This window comes from Bidens hawaiensis, unplaced genomic scaffold (genome assembly GCF_021521415.1).
Source record: "Bidens hawaiensis isolate Kalapana, Puna unplaced genomic scaffold, B.hawaiensis_p1.1 tig00009139_1, whole genome shotgun sequence".
Taxonomy (NCBI): domain Eukaryota; kingdom Viridiplantae; phylum Streptophyta; class Magnoliopsida; order Asterales; family Asteraceae; genus Bidens; species Bidens hawaiensis.
In genome coordinates this window covers 646,544-666,090 of record NW_027491672.1, presented here as the reverse complement: position 1 = coordinate 666,090, position 19,547 = coordinate 646,544, and the positions used below count along the sequence as shown (strand labels likewise).

At 35.0% G+C, this 19,547-nt stretch overlaps 2 protein-coding genes across 2 annotated transcripts; both read right to left on the bottom strand.

The window, feature by feature from the left end:
* Window positions 1-11,890: 11,890 nt before the first annotated feature.
* LOC143531277 (protein LEAD-SENSITIVE 1-like) lies at window positions 11,891-12,747 on the bottom strand. Its single transcript, XM_077026609.1, has 2 exons — window positions 12,650-12,747; window positions 11,891-12,565 (listed from the first exon to the last, which is right to left on the bottom strand). The coding sequence occupies exons 1-2, from the start codon at window positions 12,738-12,740 to the stop codon at window positions 11,943-11,945; spliced, it is 714 nt and encodes a 237-aa protein (XP_076882724.1). The 5' UTR covers window positions 12,741-12,747; the 3' UTR covers window positions 11,891-11,942.
* Window positions 12,748-17,456: 4,709 nt separating this feature from the next.
* On the bottom strand, window positions 17,457-18,598 carry LOC143531276 (protein LEAD-SENSITIVE 1-like). Its single transcript, XM_077026608.1, has 2 exons — window positions 18,500-18,598; window positions 17,457-18,115 (listed from the first exon to the last, which is right to left on the bottom strand). The coding sequence occupies exons 1-2, from the start codon at window positions 18,588-18,590 to the stop codon at window positions 17,487-17,489; spliced, it is 720 nt and encodes a 239-aa protein (XP_076882723.1). The 5' UTR covers window positions 18,591-18,598; the 3' UTR covers window positions 17,457-17,486.
* Between the last annotated feature and the right edge of the window lie 949 nt (window positions 18,599-19,547).

The following is a 19,547-nucleotide window of genomic DNA, read 5'->3' as shown; positions in this document are numbered from 1 at the left end:
TGACTTGGACCGACTTAAATTTGTAACAAGTTTAGAATGGGTCAAATCTAATTTGTTTTTGCCTTTTTTTTTTATTTTACAAACTTATTAAAAAACTTTGGAGAATTGAAATTTCTTTTCGTTGTAATGTACCATTACATTTTATTTTATTTTATTTATAACTTTTTCAGAACAAGTTGCACAAGTTGATAGGACCAAAGCAACATGCAATAATAATATGGCATTCAACCTATCACCAACCCATGCCATCTACCTCCAGCAAACAAGTAAACACCTATTTGACCCAACAATATGAGATACTTTCCTACCTTCGTGTCGTTTGCGGTTATACTATTCCTACACCGGGCCTTCCATGTATACGCAAACGGCTGGAAAAGTAGGGGTCTATGATATGAAATAATTAAGTTAGACAGATTGTATTTGTCTGACTTTAGAGTTTGTGAAAGTAGTACACTGCACACACCTATACGCAGCGTATATATGGTGAGGATATGTATGTTTACAATTTGGGTGAGAGCCAAAGATCTCATTTGATATCAAGTGTAGGTTTTAAACGCCACTTGGATGCCTACTTTTGATTATATGCAAAATTTACATTTAGAATATGTATGTTTACAATTTGGGTTCAATTAAATTGGTTCCTGTTTGTATTAGCGCATGTCTTGTGGGACATTTTTCAACTACGTGACAATGACATTGCGAGACGTTTTTCACTTTTTCATGCAATCACCATAGATGCTCTTATGTATATATAATTGTAGACACAACCATATTCGAGGTATGACAAACAAAGCAGGAAATTAAGAGTTTTGTTGCAATACACATTCACATTCGAACCTCGGGAACCGAACCTTTCATATTGAACTGATATTGTGGTAACGGTTTTGGTTCCGGTTTTAGAAAAAAAACCACTCACGGTTCTTGGTTCAAGGTCAATTCAATCAAGATCCCACGGGTTAGACCCTTTTGATCAGTCCTAATTACATGGACTGATCAATAATGGATTGAAATTGGTTTTAATCTAATTTAACAGTTTAAAGGAGAATTTTTGGGTTTTATTCCTTTGGGAAGATAAAATAATTAAAACCATTCTAATGGAAATGAAATTGATTTCCATCCCATTTAACGGGTTAAAGGACAAATTGTCACATATACAATATTAGCAACTTGCTAATTTACCCTAGTCAATTCATTGGGTTTTATTCCTTTTGGGGAGAGAAAAAAAAAATGTTAAACAAGTCTATTCAAATAAGATGGCTCTAATTCATACAAATATCTTCAATAAGCTTAAGGGGTGTTAAATGAGCCATGACACTACAAACAGTAAAATTTAGCAATCCAAATATAACATGAAAACTTAAAAACTGTGTCAGGCATATGAATCTAAACATGTCATAAAAATTCATGGGCAAGAACAAGAATCTTTATAACAGAAAATTACAAATGTGTATAAACCAGTTATATTTGAATTATGATTTCTTAGTTCAGTTTCTATGCAATGTTTTAGTTTTGGTATAAAGGTATGACATAAAACACATGTAAAAACAATATAAATAAACATATTAAACGAGTGAGACAACGAACCTATCAGATTAACATGAATATGACATGTTTAGCTAAACGGGTTCAACCTGAAATTAACCCGAACACGTTTTCACTAAACTCAAACCAACAAATTTCGTGTCTGGTTCATGTCAGACTCAATCATGGATCAAATTTGGTTTTAGGCAAAACTGACATGTTTAATTACAATTTGCAAAGTCGGTGCTATCTCATAAAATCACTTTTCATGATGTCACGTCAACATGTACAAGTGTTTTAAGCACTTTTGTACAAGCTAGTTGGGCATAATTAATTGTCGTCGTCATCGTTGTCGCCGCCGCCTAACCAACTTTTGGCTTGTGACACGCTCATAGTTTTTTTTATCTAACCTTAATATAATGTATTTCGATGCAAATTTTATTCTAAATCGTGTTGGCAAAAGAATATACAAGTCATTGAAGACAAACATACAAGTTGTGAAAGCCGAAAGGTACTCTAAGCTTGGTTTTCTTTTATAGTATTTTTCTTCTTCTTTCCCCCCCCCCCCCCTTTTAACTTTCCTCTTACAGCTTTTAAACAAGTAGATTTCTAATATCTAAATGTAACTAATTAAATCTATAACGTTTGATTTGATTCATAACCTATAATTTGAAGCAAAATAGCTATTAAATAATGTATTTGGTTTATTGATGCCTCCTATGTTAGGATTAAACACACACTAACCAAACACAAGCACAAAAGCAATAAACGACACGAGGATTTAACGTGGTTCGGTCTAAACTGACTACGTCCACGGGTGGCAACTAGGTATATCTTCATTGAGTGACAAAAGATTACAAGTACATAACGTTGTTTAAATAGAGACTAGTCTAGGGTTTGTAAATTATTGAACAAGAAATCTAAACCGGGCCGGGCTTCGGTCTAGCCACCCTACACCCATCAGCCCTTTAGACTTCAAATAATAAATCTGGCCAACAAGGCCTACAAACCCAATAATCTCCCACTCGAAGGCCTTGAGTACTCTCGTCTGCACTCCTTATTGTACTTCTGTAATCCGAACATTAACCATCTTCTAGTTGCCACCGCCTTCTCATCAATTAACCTGAAGGACCGTTGAAGCTTCCCGGAGCTCCAACACGTCAGTCACGGCTAAAACTGCCCCTAACCCATTCTCTGTCCCTACCGGCTCCCACTGAAACAAACTACCGGATCCCGAGATACCCTGAGAACAAACACTCTCCATATTCAGCAAGTAATCCACTAGAGAGACTTTTACAGCTGGAATACTGGTTTTCTTAATCCACTGGCAACCTGGAATTGTAACTGAAACACGACATGTGCTCCCACTGTCACGATGTCCTCTGACTGATTTAACCTTCCTAACTCGTTCATCCTGAATCTTCACTTTGGCTCTGGGTTTGTTACTTGCAAAACGAACCTTCTTCTGCCCACGAGATTCTGTGAACGGACTTTGTCTTTTACCAAAACTGGATCCACTCCTTTCGGTGACATATCGACCATACACAACGAACCCATTTTCTTGCCACGAGCAACCACGAGATTCCCTTTTAACTACTTTCCACTGCCCATTCCCGAACTTAACTTCGTGCCCCTGGTCATCCAACTGCCCAACTGAAATCAAATGTTTCTTCAAACTTGGAATAACCCTAACATCTTTCAAAGTCCAAGAAGTACCGGCTGAAGTTATCAAATCAACATCTCCCATACATGTAACCTCTAGAATATCATCGTTCGCAAGTCGAACCTTTCCAAAATCCCCAACCTTAAGATTCATCATTGTTTTATTACAGTGAGTGGTTTGAAATGATGCACCAGAATCCATCACCCAAGCATGAACGTTACTCTCAACACTACAAACCAAAGCCTCATCACTACATACCTCGTCGTATGTGTCGTCTTCCGTAACGTTCAACTCTTTCTTTATAAACTTTCGGGACTCGGACTTAGGGGACATTATAAACTCACAAGTCATCCTCAATCACATAACAATAAGAATAAAAAAACCGCATACTCCTATTCTAAAGAGCACATGACACTTATCTCTATGTATAAAAGTATCCATGTAGGTTTGAGCTTGAGGGCACGTCTGCATGAGCGTCACATATTTTTAAAAACAAATGTAAGGTTTGAGCTTAAGCAAGAGTGAACTCTTATCATATGTTGAAACATCAACTCAATGATAAGTCTAATTTATTCGATTGTAGTGTGGACAAAATTATCAAAAAAACAACATGCATTTTCGAGGACAATGTCATTGTGTAAGGACCTTAGTGGACTAGTCTCATCGAGACATAAAGAAGAGAGATCATGGTGGAAAAATTATTCGTAATGGTACGTGAACGCTCGTGCATTGATGATACTCTAACCAAACCATGGACCTAACATGCGGTTACCCTCCTCGACTTAGCTTAGCCAACCTGATTTTCTTTAATTGTATTTTTTTGAAATTGATGATCACATTGGTGTTCATTTTTAAAATATGGCTACATGTGTGGTTTGTCGATACTAAAAGTTTTTTTTTTTGTAAAGCTTTTGGAACCACCTTCAATATCCGGACGAGTCTTCATTTGACGGGATGTTAACCTTACATAGTGCTTTTGACGCTTCAGGCCCGACTCATCTTAAATAACAAATATGATCCCGTTTTATTTTTCAAATTCTCATCTCTTGATGCAATAAATGAGACCAAATATATACATATATATGTAACATGATCTTTAGAATAACCAAATTAATTCTTATACTCTTAGCTAGGGTCGAGTTATTGTTGCATTTCAAATTCAATAGAAATTAAATTTTGAAAATTTCACATATGAAATTCAGTGCCAAAATTGCGCATTTTAATGCCCCGTGTGAAATTTCAAAATGCAAATTGCCAAAGACAATTTTCTAACCCTGACTAAAAAACGAACTTGTTCATTTTGCTCGAATTCATTGGTTCTCGAAATTGACAAAGAACACATAAAAATTCTTGTGCCATTCTGAAATTATTTACGATTGAATATTAGAACAATACACCGAATTATTTCAATATGAAAGTGTCTCATGAATCCCCAACACAAACTTGAACCATCAAAACTCCATGATCATTTATCAACGGCTAATTATAAGGACACCGAGATAGTTACCTAAACCAGCTGATCTAATTTCAAATTTTCCTCAACAACATGCGGCCGTTGTCTAGACCAGGGATAACATCCCATATCCCCAACCGAACTCACCTCAACCTCGTCCACAACAAAGAAAATTTTCTTTGATTCAAGATTGAAAATCCAAGGAGCGCAAAAACAACTGCTCTGATCCAGTTTAACCAAAACATGATATATGACCCGCAACCTAAAAATTCGTTTTATCAATTTGTTTAAATTAAACTCCAACTTTATTAAATCGCTCGAGGCCGCAAATCTGTTTCCACATGATTGGGTTTGAAAGTTTAGTTGACATAATAGACCACAACCACGGACATGAACTATGATGTAATGACACAAACATACCCAAAGAGACCCATGCATTATTGTCGATGTAATTTGGATGGTGGGAAACGAAATGTGCCTTCCATATATAAAAAATCGTTTATTCGCTTACTTGCTTGACTTTGAATGTTCAACCCTTTTGTTTATGAGTCAACTCATGTGTGACGTTAGTACTTTTTTGTGTCACTTTCTTTACCAAATCCACTATTTTTTTTTATTAGTTATCACTTTTAAAATCAACAGTTCATAGATAATTTATTTGATATACGTAAATCGATACATTAAGTTATACTTTTTTTTCTGATGACAAGAGTTATATTATATATATATATTAGAAATCGAAAAATAACAAGTGTCAAAATAAGTTATCCTAGAACAAGACCATTACAAGAGAACAAAATGTGACCCATTACAAGAGAGTCACAAAAGTAAGAACAAGACCACAAGATCGATAAGAAAACACAAAAAATAGCAAGAGTCAAAATAAGTTATACTAGAAACTTATATGTTTCAAAATTTGATAAAAATGTTATTCTGTCTTCCGTGTTGTCTAATTTGACTTTTGGATTATGATAGAACGTTTATACGATTATAAGTAGGAAGATGATCCCTGAAAACGTATGTTTCTTTTAATAAGAGAAATTTGTTAACATGATACATGAACATTATTTAAAACTAGTGTTTTACAACGCGCTGGGACAGATTGGTAAAACCTAAGCGTTGTTAGTCCCGAGGTTGAGGCGGTAAGTCGATGCAAGTTCTGTCGGTTTCGGTTACGTGTGAGACAATACCATAACTAAAAAAAATAAAGCAAAAAAATATAGAAATTGGGATAGACCAATAGGGCGGTGTCGGTTGATAAAGCTCGAGAGTTTGGTAAAACCCGATCGTTAGCGATCCAGGACATAAAGGTGGTTAGTCTATGCAAATACAGTGGCTCCTACCGTGTTCGTTACGATACCAAAACTAAGAAAAAAATCAACAGTCAGTCGGTTTTCATTACGTTTGTTATGGTATTAGAACTAAAACGAAATGCAGCGAGACTAGGCAAATTTTGTCGGTTTCCGTCAGTTCGTTACGTTACCGTGGTAAAGCTAAACGTTAAAACTAAAAAAATCTTCAAATTAAGATATGGAAAAGAAAATACTTAAACGACGTTTATTCAGTCTGTAAAGCCCAGGTGTTGGCAAAACCCGAGCGTTGTCGGTCCTTAGTGGTAGGGCACTGAGTAGACGCGAATTCGATTGGGTTCGGTTACGTTTTGATGGTATCGAAACTAAAACGAAAGGGTTGGTAAAACCCGGTCGTTGGTAAAACCTGAGTGTTGCCAGTCCCGAATGTTGTGATGACGGTCAACCAAGCGTTTTCGTTTCCAGTGCCTTAAGTCGGTCGGTTATGTTTGTGACGACACTAAAACAAAAAGGTCGGTAAAACCGGGTTGTTGGTAAAATCTGAACGTTATCGGTTCGAACGTTATGACCGAGAGAGAGAGAGAGGGAGAGAGATCAAATGAGAGGAAGCGTCAGTGTTTTAGCGGGCACTATCTTCTTCATCTGAGAGGGGGAGAGCATGCCCATTGAAAACCTCCAAATGAAGGGTGGGGACACCTATCAAGCCTACCACAACACTTGCTAATTTCATATATTATGGTAGTTGGATAGATACATTTATGGGCTTAAGGCGCTTTTAGACTTAATTGGGTCGTTGTTGTATTACGGCATTGAAATTAATGTCGACCAATTACCTATTAACATAACCATGAAACTTTCGGGACTCGGACTCAACTCAGGAGACATTATATGTTCACCGGTCATCCTCAATCACAGAATGATAAGAAAAAAAAACCTACATGCTCCTATTTTAAATAACACATGACAATTATCTCTATGTATAAATGGTATTCATGTAAGGTTTGAGCCTTAAGTCTTCCGGCTGAGGGCACGTTTACATGGACGTCAAACATTTTAAAAAATAAATGTAAGGTTTGAGCTTAAGCAAGAGTGAACTCTTATCTTATGTTGAAACATCAACTCAATGATAAGCCTAATTTATTCGATGGTGGCACATGTGAGGTTTGAGCCCGAAGCCTTCCGGTTGAGAGCACGTTTACGTGGATGTCACATATTTTTAAAAACAAATGTAAGGTTTGAGCACAAAGCCTTCCCGCTAAGAGCACGTTTACGTGGATTTTTAAAAACAAATGTAAGGTTTGAGCTTAAGCAAGAATGAACTCTTATCTTATGTTGAAACATCGACTCAATGATAAGCCTAATTTATTCAATAGTAGCGTGGACAAAATTCTCAAAAAATAACATGCATTTTCGAAGAAAAAGTCATTGTGTAAGGACCTTGGTCGACCAGTCTCATTGAGATAGAAAGAAGAGAGATCATGGTGGGAAAATTATTCGTAATGGTAAGTGAACTTTCGTGCATTGATGATACTCTGACCGAACCATGGACCCAACACGCGGTCTTCTTCCTCGACTTAGCTTAGCCTACCTGATTTTCTTTAACTGCATTTTTTTTAAATTGATGATCACATTGGTGTTCTTTTTTTTTAAATGTGGCTTGATGTGTGCTGCGTAGCTTGTATAAATATGATAGATTGGATATTTAGCTTTTGCACAAGATCGTGTTTTAAATTTATAAAAGTGATTTCTACAAAGACTAAACACATACAAAATAAGCAAGTGTACTTATCGTATATGTAGAATAGTATTGGTAAGAACCAAGTATCGATCCGTGGACACAAAGGTTTCTAATAATAAATCGTTGTTTTACTTTAATCGGAGGTTTTAATCATTTTGGGCTAATTTTTGAACTTTTTATAAAGTGTAAATACTTATATATAATATATAGACGACCAAGACAAGAAATTCTAACGATTTGTTCAATCATGCAAAGGTTACCATCTAAGATCAAGAATCCACTGATAATTAATATTTGGACATGTGATAAACTTGCCATAGCAATATATGATAGATAGCTCTTTAAACCTTAAGTGAGCATCTTTGGCACTAAGGAGATAGCATGCCCATTTTAAGTCCACCCTTTCCTAATGTCATACCATCTCAATGATGTCAATTTAAGTTGGCAAGTAGTTTCGTAAAGTAGAAAGATTAGGATTGACTTTGATTTCTCAAATACCAATTCTAACAACTTCGGGTGGTTGTAGTTCATCACGCAACCTCCCCTTGGTTGATTTATGTAGGTTATAATTACATATTCCGTTAACATATGATTTCTTTAACTAATTTGATATCCTAAGCAAAGCCATTTCGGATTACCAAGGTTTAGAAAAATACATCATAACTTATATCTCATCATTTCTAAGTACAATATAAGGATCCGTGTTTCGATAATGTATCAAAGTATTTCTATCTTTCAAGAACATGAATCGATCATGAACGATTGCCAATGGAATTGACAACCATCAACTTTGAATTAGTGATTTAAGATGGTGAAACATTTCTCATCAAAAGATAATTGTAATATAACCATGTACTTTACTATACTACATCACATGTCTTGATTAATTATCAAATAAAACAAAGCTTCTTCATAGATTTTAGATGGTAAAAGGAGTTTAGCTCATAATGAGCATGATGACAGACATTAAGATGATTGATGATAACAAATACATGATTAAACTTGGAACAATCTAACCAATTAATGATGGTAATGATGGTTGATGATGATGGTTGATGGTAATGATCTCCAAGCCTTCAAACTCTTCACTAGATCTTCAAAGTGAGTGTTAGTGTGTGTTTTTATAAGAGAGAACCGAATAGATTTCTTTTTAAGGCACACCAAATAAGTGCAACATGAGCCACTATTTATAGGCAATCTGGATAGTGAGGCACGGCCCCGTGCTTTATGAGCACGCCCCCGTGTATTTTTATGACATGTGCCAGATTTGTTTTGTCTTTTCTGTGAGGTGGCAACGGCCCCGTGGTTGGTAGGCACGACCCCGTGGTTTTTAGTGACATGTGCTCAATTCTTCTTTGTCTTTTCTGTGTTCTCGTCCACGGCCCCGTGCCTGATGAGCACGGTCCCCTGCTTTTGCTTCCAGATTTTATCTTTTCTTGTGTTGGAAACATGTGGGCGTGTTTCTTGAGACATGGGGGCGTGTTTCTTTGTTTTCTTGTGTTTTCTTCTGTTTTTCTTCGTCTTTTTGCTTGTTTCTTCGTTTGGGGCTTGGTTTTACCTGAAATTATGTTTTATTATGATAAGTAGCTTTTTATGCTATGTTATTTGATAGAAATTGCAGTTTTTAGAGATTATTTGATGCCGAAAAGATGTATATTTCTATGTACATCATGGCTAAATGTGTGTTATGTTGATACTAATTTTTTTTTTTTGAAAAACGTTTGAAACCACTCCAATATCCCGGCGAGTCTTCATTAGACAGGATGCCAACCGTACATAGTGATTTTGATGCTTAAGAATTGACTCATATAAAAATAACATATATGTTTCCCTTTTATTTTTCATACTCATTTCCTGATGCAATAAATGAGACCAAATATATACATATATGTAACATATTCTTTTGAATAACCAAATCGATTCTTATGCTCTTAGCTGTGGTCGAGTTATTGTTGCCATAAATATTTTTTAGAAATTAAATTTTCAAAATTTCACATTTGAAATTCAATGCCATAAATGCGCATTCTAATGCCATGTGAAATTTCGAAATGGAAAATGCCAAAGACAGTTTTCTAACCCTAACTTGTAAATACGAATTTGTTCATTTTGCTCGAATTCATTGGTTCTCAAAATTGATTTAGAACAAATACAAAATTCTTGTTTCATTCTAATTTTATACGATTGGGTATTCGAACGATACACCAAATTAATTCGATATGAAAGTGTCTCAGGAATTCCAACACAAACCTGGACCATCCAAATCCAGGACCATTTATCAATAGCCAATGATAAGGACACCGAGCTAATTACCTAAACCAACTTACCTAATTCCAAATTTTCCTCAACAACATGCTGTGTTCGTCTAGACCAGGGATAAGATCCCATATCCTCACCCGAACTCACCTCGACCTGGTCCGCAACATAGAAAATTTTCTTTGATTCAAGATTAAAAATCCAATGAGCCTAGAAAACAACTGCTCTAATCCCGTCCAACCAAAACATGATATATGATCCGTAACCAAAATTTTCTTTTTATCAATTTGTTTAAATCAAACCCAAACTTGATTAAATCACTCCGGCCCCGAAAATCTGTTCCACATGATGTATTGACACAAAGAGACCCATGCATTATTGTCAATATAATTTGGTTGGTGGGAACACGAAATGCACCTTCGATATATAAAAACAGTTTACTTGCTAGACTTTGAATGTTCACTCCTTTTGTTTATGAGTCAACTCATGTGTGATGTCTAAAATTATCACTTTCGTTACCAAAACCGCCATTTTTTTATTAGTTCACTTTTTAAATCAATAGTTCATTGATAATTTATATGATATACGTAAACGATATATTAAGTTATACTTTCTTTTTCCTTACAACAAGAGTTATATATAGGGTTTGGATCTAATAAAAATGAAATTAACATGTTAATTGTGGTAATCAAGTAGAGTAATTATATAAACAAGTAGACTAATTATATTTATTAATTATATTATAGAGTAATTACATAATTACTCTATAATGTAATTACATAATTATTTTACTTGTATATATAATTACTCTATTTGATTCTCATAATTAGCACGTTAATTTCATGTGTATGTTAAATTAGAATATGCCTTTACTAATTCATAACTAGAGAGAACAATACATGACCCGTTACAAGAGATTCACAAAAGCAGGAACAAGACCACAAGATCGATAAGAAAGCACCAAAAATAACATGGATCAAAATATGTTACACTAGAAAATTATGTTTCAAAATTTGATGAAAATGTTATTTTGTTTTTCGTGTTGTATAATTTGACTTTTGGATTATGATAAAACGTTTATACGATTATAAGACCACCCCACTATGGAGCGTGGTCAAGTGAGGTGGTTGGCGCCCTCGCGGAACACCATCAAAGGGCGCCCTTGATGGTGGGGCGCGAACCCAAGGGTTGTCCAAACGATGGGCGTCTTTGTGTGTGAATGTGGGTCCTCCTCTCAGCAGCTCTCCCCATCTCTCACACACACACATACATACATATGCATAGGGGATGGATCTTGCGAGAAGTACGTGATATTACAGCGACAAGTGCGAGAAGTGAAGGTATAACTCCATTAATCCCTTATTTCACTCCCTTTCTTATGTGTAGGTGCATAACTTCTGAAATGATCCAATATATATATATATATATATTATAATAGGGGCGCCCTTGGGGCATTAAACCATAGCAGGACATTATTGGCTGGGGCTTCGATGCCCGATGCTTACGTGACACTGACGTGGCACACAACACTGTGGAGAGGCTTCGATACCCCCACCATAAAGGATGGTCTAAGTAGGAAGATGATCCCTTAAAACGTATGTTTGCTTATAATGGAGAACCTTGTTAACATGACACATAAACATTATTTAAAAGGTTTGGTTTTGAACTTTTCGTCTTTTCGTGTAACAAAGCAAACCACCACATATATATAATAATCTTGTCCCCTGCCAACATGCCCCAACTTGCACCCGAACATACTATGAAATTAGTTTCCCCTAACTAATTAAGTAATTCTTTATATTTAGCTGATAGGCAAGAGGGACGATTTGTTTACCTGTATAACCTATATATGAACTCGCAAGGCGTCAAATGCGACAAATGGGAGGGTTTAATCCTACTTCAATACTTTGATTTAATTCATTAATGATCTTAAACATTGGTATTTCATACATAGCATTGAAATCACATACTCGACTTAATTCATAACACACATACATAATTATCTCAAAGACTGAGACGAAAAGAAGATAACTCTTCCACAGCTACTTTGACAACATCCTCGCGAATGCCCAAATCTTTATTCTCTCTTATCGAACAAGATCTTGGAATAGCCGTTGCAAACCGCTGCACAGGGTTCCCAACTCTATCCTCCTTTTTCGTCGAATGAACCATATTCGCTTGGCTGCTCCTCCCTTGGTAGCCAATATCCTTACTCCATAGACCTGTTTTACAATAAAGTGCAAAATCTTCACAATTGTTGTTAATTAAATCATACTCTATATATCCATTTTCAAGCAGATAAGTGGCCCTATGTATGACTTCTTCCGGTGGATCTGATCTTGCGGTGGTGCATGTTCCGCCTCTAAGTTTGGCGACAAGGAACTCACGACTTGCTTCGTATTTGAATCGGTATAGTGAACCGTTTTTAATGAAGCAATCTATGCAAGTCACCCTTACACCAGTACCGGCTACTTTTTCCAACCCACAATCCGACATTGCGCATGGAGTTTTTTCCTTTTTCCGGCCGCCACTTGAGATCCAACTCTTAGAAGCAGTTGAAAAATGAAGGATTCCATCTGCTTTTAGGTTCACTAAATGAATAAGTTTGCCTTCACCAATGAAGATTCCTGTGCACATGCAAGTTTCTTACAAATTAATAATAAGCAACCACAAATGAACAAATAAAGATAGAAACATAAAATGCTAATTACCATGGTGAGTGTAAATGTTTTTCCTCCAAGTATAAACATGGTCTCCTTTCTGGAGTTCAGATGGTTTCACCTTCTGACTAAATAGCTCCATTTGTATAATTAGTAGAGTATTGCTCACATACCATTGGACTGAGATGCATATGTATATATAGAGTGTGAAATAGTGTTTGACTGACTTTAATTGGTGCAGAGAAGTTTAGAACAGGTCAAAAAAGCCTTTTAGAATTAAAAACCGTTGACTCCTGTCAACACACCGATGTTATTCATACATGCAATATACATACTCAAGTTGCAGAAGTTAATAGCATAGAACCAAATAAACAACTCACCGACATGCAATAATAATAAGGCATTCAACCTATTTCCACCAACCCATCTACCCCAGTTTTACCCAACAATATGAGCTACGGCCCCACGTTCGTGTCGTTTACTGTTCTAATATTTCTACACCAGGTCTTCCACATGCACGCAAAAGGCCGTTTGAAATGTAGGAAGCTATGATTTGACGTCAACGGTTGTTTGACATATACACAAACCGCGGAAAAGCAAGACTATGATTTGGAATAGTCAGACAATGTCTGACTTTAGAGTTTGTGAAAGTAATACGTTGCATATAAATCTATATGATGCATATATAGGGTGTCAAAATTAGATTTGGGTGTGTTGATGGTCCGCAAGAAGTTATCAAATTTTACTAATTAAATTACGTTATGACTTGGTTAAGATTCTTTTAATTACGTGATTTTCCTTATTTTATACCTTTTGATGGGTGAGACCCAAAGATCCCCATCTGATATCAGGTGTAGATTTTAAACTCCACTTGGATGCCTACTTGTGATTAGATTTAAAATTTACATAATTTAGAATATGTATGTTAACAAAATTATGTATATATATATATAAATGATTGTTTGCATATGGTACAACTTGGGTTTAATTAAATTGGTTCCTGTTAGTACTAACATGTCTTGTAGGACATTTTTCATAATAGCGACATGACGAGATGCTTTTTACTTTTTCGTGCAACCACTATGGATGCTATTATGTGTATATTTAGATACAACAATTATTATATATAATAATTAGGAAGTTTGGTGTCGTTAGGTGCCGATTGGGTCACTTGATGGCATCGTATTGGTCATTATCATTTTGTTTTTTTTGTTCTGGTACCGTAAGGAACATAACAGATTGAATCCGCGTAGACTCACAACCTTAACCACCATGACCGACAACGTTTCGGTTTTACCAACGCCCAAGTTTCTCGACCGACACCACCCATTGGTCCGCCTCAAATTTATATTTTTACCATTTTTTAGCTCTGGTACCGTAACGATAGTAACCTAAATTGACCGAATTCGTGTCGAGTTACCACCTCAAGGCCCTAGACTTACGACGCCTGGGTTTTACCACTGCTCGGGTTTACCGACCAAATAAACATTGAACATTTTATTTTTATTATATGTTAATATGACAAATTTATTTTTTGGGTTTTAACGCTTAGGTCTTACCAACGATTTCTATACCTTACGAGCATAATCAATAATGTCTAAATTGGTCATGTCGACTTACCGTCGTAACACTCGGGGTATTACAACACCCGAGTTTCAACGTTGGGGTTTTACCAGCTGTCCCGGCGCAACGTTCCGGGGAAACACTAGTTTAAAGCATGCATGACAAAACTTTGGAGCCGAACTTTTCATACTGAACTGATATTATATATGAAGTTTTGGTTTTCAACGCTGGGGTTAGACCCTTTTGATCATTACTAATTACATGGACTAAATGATGAATTGAAATTTGAAAATGGTTTTAATCTAATTTAGATGGTTAAAATGACAATTTGATACGTGTATAATATTAGCAACGTGCTAATCCACCCTAGTCAACTTGATGGGTTTTATTCCTTTAGAAGAGAATAAAAAAAGCATTCGGTTGAATAAGTTTATTATAGTAAAATGGGTTCCTTATACAAGTACGTCAAATTAGGACTGAATGATGGATTGAAACTGGTTTCCATCCAATTTAACATGTTAAAGGACAAAACTGTTACATATACAATATTAGCAACTTGCTAATTGACCCTAAATTCACTGGGTTTTATTTCTTAGGGAGAAAAAAAAGAACATTTTGTTGAACAAGTCTATTCAAATAAGATGGTTCTTCATACAAGTACCTTCAAGGCTTCAATAGGTGTTAAACGAGTCATGTGTGTAAAATTTAGCAATCCAATCATATGACATGAACTCAAAAATTTTGGGACATATGAACGTTAACATGTGCTGAAAATTCATGGGCTAACAAGAACAAGAATCTTTACAACAAAAAATTACAAATGCACATAAACCAACTATACTTTAGTTATTATGAACTATTAGGTCAATTTCGATTTTATGTTTTAGTTTTGGAATAAAGTACCAAACCAATATAATATATGACATAAAACGCATTTAAAAACAATAAAAATAAATAGACTAACTAAACATGTTAAGCCACAAGTCTATCAGGTTAATATAAATATGACCCGTAGCTGAACGGGCTGGCGGGTCAATATGCACTAATTTATTTTAAATATCATATGCTTACAAGACAATCATGGATCAAATTTGGTTTTAGACAAAACTAACATGTTATTTTCAAAGTCGACGCTACATCTGAAAATAAATGTTCATGATGTCATGTATTGATGTACAAGTGTTTTAAGAACTTTTTTACAAGCCATTTGGGCATAATTACTTGTCATCGTCATTGTTGTTTATGTTGTTGTTGCTATCATTGTCGCCACCTAAGACCATCCCCATACACAAACCAAGCAAATCCAATCTTTATTATAAAACTAATTAACTTCTCTCTTTTTCAGCTATCCAATCCAACCAAATCAAACTTTACACACTTATCAGCAACCCAACATTCACTATTTTTATTAAATAAATAAAATTTATAGTTGTTTTTTATTAAAAGTTACTAGAACTAAAAAATAATTTATTTGTGTAAAATAAACGATATATATTACATTGAAATTATCTAAAAATAACAAAAATCTTTGGTAATGATTAATATTGTTTATTTGTAAAAAAAACTCTGCTTATAATAAAATTTAAACCGGAATGTTAAAAGAAGCTAAATAAGACTATGTTTTTTGATTTTTTTAAAAAAACTTAATGATTACAAGTTATTAGAAAAAAATAAATATTTGAGCTAAAACTAATTAATGTGAAAAGAAAAATAGAAATAAACTAAAAGCATGTCTGTTCAAGTGGTGACATGCGTGAGCCAAAAGATTACCAACTAGTTTGGTCCATCAAGCCGTTTGTCACATTTTCTTGTTTTTTAATGTTTTATAAATTCAAATAATGGAACAACCCAAGTTGGGTTTGCCAACAGGAGTGGTCAAACCGGCTTAATTTTGACATGTGACGCGCTCTCAAGTGTTTTTCTTTTATCCTAACTTTTAAGAATATAATGTTTTTTAATTGAATTTTTTTTTTCTAAAATGAGTTACGCGAAAGAATATACAAGTTGCGAAAGGCACTCGATCGAACCTCCACTCTTCTTCTTCTTCTTCTTTGGCTCCCCCCACCCTCCCACTCTCTCTTATTTTCCTGTTAGAACTTTTAAACAAATAGATTTCTAATTTCTAAATGTAATTAAATATATATCTCTAAATGTAAGTAATGTTTTTAGTTTATTGAATATAACAACATATATATATATTTTAGCTGGGTGGTAATAAAATCAATTTCATAAGAACCCTTTCAAATAAAAATAGAGAACGAAATTGTATCATCAAAAAATAGATGTACACAAAAAATATACACTATTTTTTCATCAAATAATCTAATCTTACATCTATTTATTGCAAATATACTCGAAACAGGTATTTGTTACTTTAATCTTGTTTTCCAGAAAGAGGATGGCCTTAAACGAGCAAAGGAGCCAAAGCACGAAGAAAAACGAAGAAAATTTTGTATTTGTTCTTGAAGCACGGGTCGCCCCCCCCCTCCCCCCCACAGCACAACCGCACCCAAACATCAACGGCATAGATATGCAATTATTGGTCGGAAAACACGAACCCCTAGCCTGACTTCATCCTTGACATCTACAACTCAACTTCTTCATCTAACCCGTTGGTCAAATCTAAGGCATGCATTACTGTCTCTTCATCTACGATGGCTCAGAGCGCCAACGTAAGATCTATGCCAAACCCGTCATCACCAGATCTGCAATGGTGACCAAAATTTGAAGTGACCATATTTTATTCTCGCGTGAAAAGCTATGGTTGTCATGAGTTTATCACTTTATGTTAATTGTATTTAAATTAAGATTTTATGTATTTGTTTTGTTACAAGTGACCATATAACTTTAATGAATATTAAGGGTATTTTGATAGTTTCATATCTACTCAATGAAAAAAGTTAATCTCATAGGGACCAAGTGTGTCATGTTAATGCAAACAACGAGTTTAAAGTTGTAGCATTTTGAACTTGGGGACTAATTAAGTTGTAATATGGTCAACCAACAAAACCTATCCATGTAATTAATTTAAAATAAACTCCAATTTTGTTTAAAAGTAACATGTATTGAGATTTTAATGTCCAAAAAGTTGTTAAGAGAGTGACTTTTATTAGCAAAAAAGAGAAGAAAGAAAGACAGAAAGAAAGTGTATTGGTTTTATATGATGTGTTTCCTCTACAAACATTTTACCTTTATTTATGTTATTTGACAGTTTACCTTTTTATTTTGTTATTTTTCTGGACAAGGGATACACAGTATATTCCTACTTTTCCTCTATTGTTACATGCAACCAACCCCTAATGAACGGATTCACAACATAAATATCTCAAAGATTGAGATGAAAAGAAGACAACTCCTCAACAGGCACTTTCTCAACATCCTCGCGAACGCCCAAATCTTTATTCTCCCTCTTCAGACAAGATCTTGGAATAGCCGTTTTGAGCCACTCCACATAGTTGTTAATGATATCTTCCTTTTTTGTCGAATGAACCATATTCGCTTGGCTGCTCCTCCCTTGGTAGCCTATATCCTTGCTCCAAAGACCAGTTTTACAATAAAGTGCAAAATCTTCACAGTTGTTGTTAATCAAGTCATACTCTATATATCCATTTTCAAGCAGATAAGTGGCCCTATGTATGACTTCTTTTGGTGGATCGGATCTTGCGGTGGTGCACGTTCCACCTCTAAGTTTGGCTAGAAGGAACTCGCGACTTGCTTCGTATTTGAATCGGTATAGTGAGCCTTTTTTTATGAAGCAGTCTATGCAAGACACCCGTACACCACTACCAACTACTTTTTCCAACCCACAATCCGACATTGCGCAAGTAGTTATTTCCTTATTTCTGCCACGGCCACTTGAGATCCAGCTCTTAGAAGCAGTTGAAACATGAAGAAGTCCATCTGCTTTAGGGTTCACCAAATGAATTATAAGTTTGCCTTCTCCAATGAAAATTCCTGCACTTGCAAGTTTCTTACAAATGAATAGCAAACACAAATCAATCAATAAACATAGATTAGTCATCACCACTTTTGTGGGGTGGTCAAGAGGTTGTCCTTAGAGTTTTCTTCTAGGGATCCTAGGTTCGACTATCGGCGCATATGGGTGCTCTGAAATATGGGCGGCATCACGCCACCACTATAAGGGGATTCACACTTCAGTGAGATGTGACAAGTGTTATGATTTTTTGAAAGAAACATTGTTATCACTATAGCATACGCTTTTCAATAAAAAATCATCATCATCATCATCGTACTCAGTATATCCCACCAATAGCAATGCTATGGTAGGGTCTGAGGAGGGTAAGATGTAGACAGATTATAGAAATTTTAAGTGCTTACCATGGTGAGTGTAAATCTTCTTCCTCCAAGTATAGACATGGTCTCCTTTCTCGAGTTCTGATGGTTTAACCTTCTGACTAAATAACTCCATTTGTACAATTAAGTATGCGCATGTGTATATATATAAAGAAATTGTGTTAACTTCGACCGACTTAATTAAATTCGTAAGAAATGTAGAACGGGTTTTGCTTTGTATTTGTTTTTTTCTTTTTCACTATCTTTTGATTTTATTTAATTCGAAAGTTTGAAGTATTGAAATAATATTTTTCACTATATCATATGTACTATTGCATTTCATTTATATTTTTCATTCTTTCTTGAAGATAAACGCCGCATGAAAACTTACAAAAATAAATAAAAGTTTTTATTTATTATTTTATACCCACAATTATTAAACGCTCAAGTTGGGATGAAAATGAAACTCGAATATGATAGAAATACCTTAAACCCTAAACATCTAAGACGAGTGTTGAAACGGGTGTATGATATTAATTTTAAATTTTTTCGCATGTAAGATCTGGAGATATACAATTGTGTACTAAATAAATAAAAGTTATTTATCTAAATGTTAATGGCATAGTTATGAAAGGTTGAGGGGGTAAACACTGCAAAGAAAAGTGTCATTAGAGGTCACAATTGTTGCCGCTAAATGTATTGAAAATCGATGTTAAAAGTGTTAGCGGAGACATGTCACTGCTATTGGGTAGCGGCTATTGACCGGTATTAGTCACTATTGATATCCCCTAAAGAGTGATGCCACTAAAAGTGTACTCGCCGCTAGCTAACACAATGGATAACTTTTTGTATTATTCATCACAATCACAATGTCATGACGTGTTAGTTTTTGAAGTTATGTCAATTGAGAAAAATTATATATTGATGGGTATTAAAATAAATTAAGCGTTAATGGTTGTTAATAAATTTAGTTGGAAGAAATTGATTTTGGATAGAAAAAAATTGTAGTGTATAAATTATTATTGTGACTTCGATAGTGTAGAATAAAATGAAGAGTGGTGACAAATAAATTAAAAACAACGTGCGTGACTTC